Source organism: Musca vetustissima, unplaced genomic scaffold (assembly GCF_032173495.1).
Source record: "Musca vetustissima isolate MV318-11 ecotype Yass unplaced genomic scaffold, APGP_CSIRO_Mvet_v1 utg42242, whole genome shotgun sequence".
Classification (NCBI taxonomy): Eukaryota; Metazoa; Arthropoda; class Insecta; order Diptera; family Muscidae; genus Musca; species Musca vetustissima.
The window spans coordinates 61,406-70,618 of NW_026876457.1; the positions used below are offsets into that span (position 1 = coordinate 61,406).

Sequence of the window (9,213 nt, forward strand, 5' to 3'; positions counted from 1 at the left end):
AAAACTTCTTTTTCCATACCATTGTTTAAGGCGGCAAATAATACTAACACTACATTTATAATTTTATTAAATCTGGACATTTTTCTGCTAAGTATTTGTAAATATGCAACTTTATTAAATTCCACATAAAAATGTATTTTGAAAAATATTTGTTTTTATAATTTCGTTGTAAAATTATTTTAAATGTAACACCAGTGACGAATCTTTTGATACTGAATCCCCCAAAGAAAAATTTTATATTTTATCTTCATGTTGTCTTGTAGCAAGAACATAACATGATAACATGTCGATTGATAAAATCAATATTTTTGGGATGGTATCCATCGCTAACAATTAAATATTTTCAAAATCGAATAACAAACTTTATTTACAAATAATAAACTGTATATATGTGGACATAACAATGCATTTATTTATAAAATGGTATTTCAACACGTCCCGCCTTTGAATTTACAGCCTCCCAACAGGTGCAATGAAACGTCATACCGTCCATTTGATCTATGTAAAGTTTTCCATCTAAATGATCCATTTCGTGTTGTGCAATTCGGGCATTCCAACCGTTCAGCTGTAATTCATTGGGGGTATCACGTTTACCAATACCCGTTAGCGTTACCGATTCGTAACGTTCAACCTCAGCTGAATATCCCCTTACGCTCATACAACCTTCAGGATGTTTGTGTTTTGTGTAGTTTGTTACTTTCAATGTAGGATTTATCATGACCTAAAAAGAAATAAAATATGTATTAGCAAAATTATAGAAATATTTAAAGAAACCCCGAAAAAGGTATCGAATAATTCGTTAATTTTCAGGAATAGAGCAAATTTGTTTTTTAATGTGGTTAGGTTCGGCCGTATCGAACATTTTATACCCTCCACCATAAGGTAGACAATTCAAATACCTGTATTACGGGCTATGCCACGGATAATGGGGTTACCGTTATATAAGAGCTATCCTCAAAAGTAGATCAATATTGATAATTTTTAGTAGTAAGACTTGACACCTAATGAGAATATTTGGGGGTACCGTTATACAGGGGCTACATCAAAACGTAGACCGATATATCCTATGTTCAAAACCAAACATCCTAGGAGTAATAACAATGCAAAATTCCGAAGCTCTATCTTAAATATCAAGATTACAACATACAGTCGGACATGCATAAATCGACATGAAAGAATATAGGTAATACAGCAAATTTGGTACAAAAATAAGAAAAAGTATACATCAACAGTATTTCAGAAGATATTCTATATACCTATCTATCTAAAAGACATTCTGATCAGATATTTTCTTTTAAGCCGGAATGTTCTGAATATAGGTCCTTAATTTAATTTGATCCAAATTTAATATCAATCTAAAAAGAGCCTACATTAAAGAACAAATATGAACAGCTTTTTATTTATTATTGCAACAAGTTCCCCACCCATACTTACCGTCAATGGAAGCGGTGACATTTTTCTCGCTTCATAGACTTCCTTTTTAAATTTATCCTTCAGACCTTCACGAAATTCCATGACAATAATTCTCAAAGATACACCAATTTGTGGTGCTGCAATACCCACACAATCATATTTCCGAAGAACTTTCACCATTTGGTCAATAATCAAATCGATTTCTTTACTATTAATAGCATCTGCGGGAACATCAACAGCTTTAGATCTAAGGACAGGATCTCCAACTTGGGTGAAATGTCCATATGGTGGTTGATTACCCGATTTCGGTGACCAAAATTCACGATATTTTTGGGCGAATGTTTTACATCTTCGTGTCGTTGTTGAGAAGAAACGTTTGGAGTGATTAATGAGCGCCACGGGCAACAGATTGACTTTTTGTAAAGCCATTGGGATATTGTATATTTGGAATATAATACGAGGAGTTTATGCAATATTTGTTTTGGTTCCAGGTCAACTGAAATCCACACACCGGTGATGGATGTAAACAAAACACAGCTGTTTATTACGATATGTGATGCCACATTAAAATAAATGATCAGCTGATTACACTGTACAACATGGTGTTTTATGGCATTTTTGAACGAGTTATAAACAGTGTTCGCAAAAAAACGGTACACTATCGTAGTGTACCGTACCAGGAACACAAACACTAAAAAAATTTTAGCGTTTGTGTTCCGGTACACAAACATTAAAAAATATTTTAGTGTTACTGTTCCGGAGCACAACGAAATTCGTAGTGTACCGCTGTCGGAGCACTAAAAATCGTAGTGTACCGCGGTCGGAGCACAAAAAATCGTAGTGTACCGCGGTCGGAACACTAAAAAATCGTAGCGTACCGCGGTCGGAACACTAAAAATCGTAGTGTTCCACTGGCCGGAACACTAAAAATCGTAGTGTTCCATTTGGCGGAACACTAAAAATCGTAGTGTTCCACTTGACGGAACACTTAAAATCGTAGTGTTCCATTTGTCGGAACACAAAAAGATGTATTTGTTATATTTTATTTTTTTATGAATAAAATTTATATTTTTATTGTTTTCCAATAGATTTAATAAATATAAAACTTTTTAAATTTTTTTATATATTTTATTAAAAATTAGTAATATTTTATTAGCATCAAACGCTTTAACATAATAAATATTTTATAACTAAAAAAGGTCGTCTAGTGAAAATTCAATCAGATGCCAACTCGCAACTGAAAATTCCATAATCGATTGTGCTGATCGGAAAAATGTATTGCATAAGACTACCTGTGCAAAAATCATAAAAAGGAAGAATATTCCAATGATGGATATGTATATGAAATTCGTTGTTGATATGGTACTTGTGTGTGGTTTTGTAATATTTATCCCAAAATCATAAAAATATGTTTTCATATCCGCGTAATTTGTACACTTCTTTTAATGAATAAACAGGTAATTATTATGTTGATTGTGTGACAATAACCAAATTTTGAATATTTTTGCTAAAATTTCCTAAAAGTATGAATCATAGATGGATGCAGGTATAATTGTTTTAAAAAATAATGTTTTCGTACTAACATTTTACAAGGAGATCTCCCAATATTATGGGAAAAATCATGTTCGCTGTGTGAACATTTTATCCAAAGCTGAATAATTTTGTCACAAAAACTGGCCAAAATACCTATTTCTGATAGACATTTTCAACCGCTGTCGGTACACTACGATTTTTTAGTGTACCGCAGCAGGTACGCTAAGATTTTCGTTGTGCTCCGGAACAGTAACGCTAAAAATATTTTTAGTGTTTGTGTACCGGTACAGTACGTTATTTTAGTGTACCTATCCACCTTGGTACGGTACAGAACACTATGGAACGGTACCATAATGTTTATTTTCGAACGCTGGTTATAAATGTACCATACAGAGCAAATATAGCTTTAGGTTAGCCCCCACATAACTGTGTCTTCCAAATTTCTGTAGATTAGTGAGTTCAAGCATATTTTCTTCCTACCCGAATTAAACAATATTGGTCCACTTTTTTGGATTACCTCCATAAAACTGTTCATCCGAATAACGGAAGAACAATTTGAACATGTTCTTCAACCGAATTAACTATAGTTTGATATTTTAGGATTTCATTGGGTATTAAGAATTTGCCTATCAAAAATGACCATGACAAAGCCTCCATATAAAAGTCCCGATCGATTTTAGATATTTTTAATGTCCACCTTATGGTGGAGAGTATTAAAAATTCGGCCGAAAGTTTTAATTTTATAAAAATCTCCTTTTTTCATTGACAAATCAAGTTAAATAAAGATAATTTATTTATAAAGGACGAAATATGTTGCCCAGAAGTATTTTATCCTTTGAAATACCGGAACTAGTTGACCAATGCAGCAAAAATCTTAATAAAATCTTCATAGTGGGCATATGTCTAAACATTGTCATATATATTGTAAGTTTTATGTAAGGTAGTCTCTGAAAATGCAGAATGCCTAATAATAACCTCATATATTGGAGATAGTGCCTAGGGCCAAGAAAATATCGAAAATTGTAAGAGCCTTTATTTGGTGCTACTTCAATTGGAAAATGAGGCTAAAACCTTAAAATTACATTTAAAATGGAACATTCCGATATATGTGGTTATACCAAAACTTGAACCGGAATATCCCATTGCAATTTATGTGAAAATGTTCAAAGCTCGATCTTGATTTCAACATACCGTCGAGCATGGCTAAATCGACTTAGAATTTTACTCTGACAACTGTACAGTTATATCGATGTTTTTCAAACGCATTGTCTCGTTTTTTTGGGGTCGCATTTTCAAATCCAACGTGAAAATGAAAATAAATACTGACAGGAAAATACAATTTCCACAATGATTAGCATCTTCTACAATAAAATACCACAATTTAAATTCAAATTTGAAGCTTTTGATTTCTGTAATTTTATTTATTGTATAATTAAAAAAAGAAAAAACAGAGCTTAGCTTTGGATAAAAATAATCAACATAAACAGAGAACAGCATATCTATACTACAGTTCTTTACTAGATATATTTTTATGCTAAAACGATCATAATTTAGATCACAAAATGTTTTCTTTATAATTTTAATTTTGTTTATTTTAATTATAATAAATAGTGCGTAGAGTTGAAGAATACTTAAATTAATTACCACTACATTTTAAGTCCATATAAATACTATAATATAGCATAGTTTTTTTTTCTTTAATTCAGTTTCCCATTTAAATTCATAAAATATTTGTGAGCAATTGGAAGGAGTTATTCTTTATTAGTATTTTTGTGTAGTCTTTATTAAAAAGAATAAAATAGTTCAGTTCCCAAATGTAATGACTCCTTGTGTTCAGTTCCCAACTATAATGACTCCTTTTGTATATATTTTGTTTGGGAAGAACAAACATTATTTATTTCCTTTGATCTCTTGGAAATTTATAATTTTTTTCATTGATGTAACAGGATATTTTGTTCAAGGAACATATTGCATCCTAAGAAAATATATGATTCTTAAGTGCGTTAAAAGATCGTTAATTATCATGGAATGATTGGAAAATGCAGCTTCTTTGCATCTTCACATATCCCATAATATATATTTATTCGAAAACAGTTAATGTTTTAGGATTCTATTTGACATTTAATCCTCAGATGAACTGCATTAATTACAAACAGCTTCATAAATTAGGAATGGTTTAAGGGTAGATTTCTTGGTCGACATACACAACATATCAATATCACGTTCTTTAATATATTAGAATTTAATTGGGAACTGAACCCCTATATTTGGTATAATTGGTATATAAAATTGGGACTTTTCTTTATGGGATATATGTAAAAATGTGAATATATATGACGTTTTTGAGATGAACATGCAACTTCCTTTAAAACATCACAAAAAAATGTTCACCTTTTTCTATGATTTAAATATTCACACATCCCACATTTAAAATAGATCCCAAATATATTTTATGTTGTTATTGTAAAAAGACTAATTAATTCCCAAATACATGTAATATATCTTCTCATTATTCTTTATGTGCTTAGTTTTTTATAAAATTTCGAAAATGGTTGAGATACATCACCGAATATGAAAAACATCGGTCCTCTTGTGCATTTAATAACCTGTAACATCAAACTGACTAGCTGGTAGATTATCATCATTATAGCATACAGGGACAATACATATGATGTACCCAAAGTATACTCATCAAATACCTCACTGCAATCGTCTGGCATTGTAACTGGGATATTCCAAATACGACCAATTAATTGTGGATGACAAATTGCTGTCAATGTCAAATATACTCCAAAGAATAGTGTCAGTATGCTCATAATCATTCCGGCATTGTAGTAACGCAAATTATACTGTCCCACACAACAATCCAGCCAATAGCTGTGATGACTCTGCATCATAATACAGGCATTGCAAACATGACAATGTATGGTACGGGCTGAGACATATTTACGACATACGTGACACATATTTGTCTGATGGGAATTCGCCCGATTCTTTTGAGATCTGATTGGTGAATCATTGTCAATCAACAATGCAGTGTGAGCGGCGGCTTCCTCTTCTTCCTCGGCTGCTGTTGCTTCGGTTATATCAGCTAGATCATCATCTGTCGAACGACTGGGAATATCATGGCATGCGGCAGCATGTTTTTTCGTTTGCCACATAAAATATACACTGGCACAGCCCATTACAACTAAGATGAAATTCTCCTCGGGTAGTAATTCCAATAGCGGTACAGCAAACTGCAACCCCGCAACCATATACACTACTGACCACCATAGCCACATGTAAAAGAATCGCGTCTTTACATTGTTGCGTTTGATATACTGATGGGCGTATCCCAAGAAGACAACAATTGAGCCCAACATTATATACGATGTCACTTCGTTAAGGGCGGCAAGACCCAAAACCAATGGGTATACAGCACCCGGTATTATGGCCTCCATGGAAATACGTTTGGCACCACCTCTCCAGGGTAAACGTAAACGATCTTGGAATGTTAAAAGCATATTACGCTTATTGGAAGCGTTTACTTTGCGACAGGTAATTAGGTCGGTAAAAACACTATCCAAATCCACACAGTTACAACAACAGCCAAGGATATGAAAACGTTGCTTGTCACGATCGATATATTCGCAACAGCAAAGCGATGAATCTGATTGAGATTCCTCTTCGCCGGCTTTTTGAGCCACAGCTATGTAATCGTAATTGGTCATTGTGTTGTGTCAACAAAGTTCCACGTTTTACAAGATGAAGGAGTGATAAAAATTATCCAATATATCCAAAATGCAGCATGTGAAAAATGTACATAATCAGGATTTAATCATCAAGAATTGTTCTTATCGAAAGAAAAAATCACAACTAGGAACAAAACAACTGAAAATGTAAATAAACAAATGAACCAATTAAACGAAAGCAAAATAAAATAATAAGATAAAATCTAACTATAAATAAAATTAACTATAAATAAAAATCCTTTACCGATTTGCAAAAATAACTATAAATACTTCGCTAACCACGGACTTGACGGATGTATCTGTGTATAACTAAACAAAAACAAATGTTCTCTACAACATCAACAGTTAGTTGACGACGTATTGTATTTTCGATTTTGAATTTTTAACCGCTGCCTTGAATACTACGTTACGTTGACTTATTAGAATACATATACAGTTTGTCAATTAAATGTTTACAGGGTACGTTAACACCGAGAATTCTAGAATTCTAGGGAAATCGTAATTTAATTGCAATATATAATATAAACTTGCTAGAAAAAGTATTCAATTGATGGGGAGTGTTATATTATAGTAGCCAAAACTTTAAGGCCTGGGCACAGGAGCCATCAATGTCATACATACTGGCAAGCTGTACACATATGAATACTGTACACGTCATGTGGCCCATATGAAATTTTGCATCTGTTAAAACAATTTGTCATATCATTTTAACATATGCAACCCATGGTATAATAATAGAAGGTAACAGCAAGTGTTGTTGTACAACAAACGATACAATAACCACATGGAAATTTTTTGTTGTAAGTAAATGTCAACGTCATTTGACAGAAAAATGTAAACAAACAAATTATCAACAAATTATATTTATTTTGAAAATGAAATATTTTCGAATCCTCGAAACAAAGTTTGAAAAACATGAATGAAAATCTATCAAATTTATATTTCTATCGCTTCCACATCTTTCGGATAATTGAGCCATTGCCATTTATATGTGAAACACATATGAAAATGCTGGGAATTGCGAGTTATTCCATGAAGAAAGATTTGCTTCCTCAAATTTTCCTGTTGGGTGATTTTTAAAAACATAATTTGTCAAATTCATATTGACACTTGTATTAAGTTGGAATCAAATCAGCTGGGATTTTCTGTCACCTTTTATAATTGTACCATGATGCAAGCCAAATAAAGGAGCTGTTTTGTTTGTTTGTCGATAGAAAATACGTTTCTGATAGAAAATAACTCGAAGAAATTAAGTTAAATTGATTATTGGTTTTATTTATTATCTGCCTATAAAGAGTTGGAGGAGATAAAAAATCGAAAATTATTATAAATAAATATAAAAAAGTTGAGAAATCCGATGATATTTGTTGTTTTTTTTTTAAATTCATCAAATAATATGAATTATAAGTATAAAAAGTTGTGAATATACCAAAAGTTTTGATACTTAAATTTAATAACAGTCTGAATTTTACATGATTTATCATACAAATTTAAATCATCGTGCGGTAGGGTTTATTATAAATCATGATACTTATCAGATGCAACACGGTTTTTGTACGCAAAAGTAGTTGTACTTTTGCGTACAATGTACCAAAATTGGCAAATGTTTTCGCATGTTGTTTGTTCTTATATTAAAGGGATGCAAATGTAACCAGTAATGGTGTTTTTACACGATATGTATTTTACATATGTGCTGTAACTTATTTCATCCATATGTAATTCCTTATGTGTGTCAAAATTAGCGGCATACACAAAACATTTATTTTTGTGTTCAAATCGGCATATGTATTTTACATATGACATAACCTATAAACAAAAAAATCACTTTTATTTTTTCTTAAATCAACATTTTTTATTATTAAACACCTACAAACGAAATAATAATTTGTAATTGTTGCCTTTTCATCCTTTTCTTTGACTTGCAATTGAAATATTTTCTTCCAACAATGTGTTTCATTGAAACAGCTGATTTCCTTATGTTTCACATACGAAAATAGAGCGCGTCCTATTCGGAAAAAATACATATGTAATTGCATATCGTTTTGACACATTGAAATTTCCGTATGTTTCACATGACGAGTTCGATTTCCATATGCAAAAAAGTGACAGCACATATGTAAAATACATATCGTGTAAAAACACCATAAAGAAAGTTCAAAAGTCGGGCGGGGCCATTTATATGATACCCTTAACCACTACAATATCCTGTAGATAGAACGGTCATAGAATCTTTGGAGGACCATTGAGATGAAATCGGGCAAAATTAAATGTGCTATCTAGATAAATATTTGAACCAATTGAAAACCCATTCTGAAATCAATAAAAAATTGCATGTCAAACGGATAGACTTTTTTTTTGTGTACCATTTATATGAAATCGAGTCAAATTGCGTATGGGAGCTATATATAAACACATGGACCTAATTGAGTTACCGTTGCATACACCATTTGTTTTTTGTAATCACTATATTCAATTTAATACCTTCTGTCAAATTTCGTGTAACCACCATTTACATAAAATCAAACGAAAAAAT

General features: G+C 31.9%; 2 protein-coding genes across 2 annotated transcripts; both read right to left on the bottom strand.

Annotated features, from left to right (window-relative positions):
• Positions 1 to 409: 409 nt before the first annotated feature.
• Positions 410 to 1,842, bottom strand: LOC133321013 (peptide deformylase, mitochondrial-like). Its single transcript, XM_061530119.1, has 2 exons — positions 1,435 to 1,842; positions 410 to 721 (listed from the first exon to the last, which is right to left on the bottom strand). Exons 1-2 carry the CDS (start codon positions 1,840 to 1,842, stop codon positions 410 to 412), a joined length of 720 nt encoding a protein of 239 aa, XP_061386103.1.
• A 3,620-nt stretch (positions 1,843 to 5,462) lies between these two features.
• On the bottom strand, positions 5,463 to 6,660 carry LOC133321020 (palmitoyltransferase ZDHHC23-B). Its single transcript, XM_061530123.1, has one exon. The coding sequence runs from the start codon at positions 6,657 to 6,659 to the stop codon at positions 5,463 to 5,465; it is 1,197 nt and encodes a 398-aa protein (XP_061386107.1). The 5' UTR covers position 6,660.
• Positions 6,661 to 9,213: the final 2,553 nt, after the last annotated feature.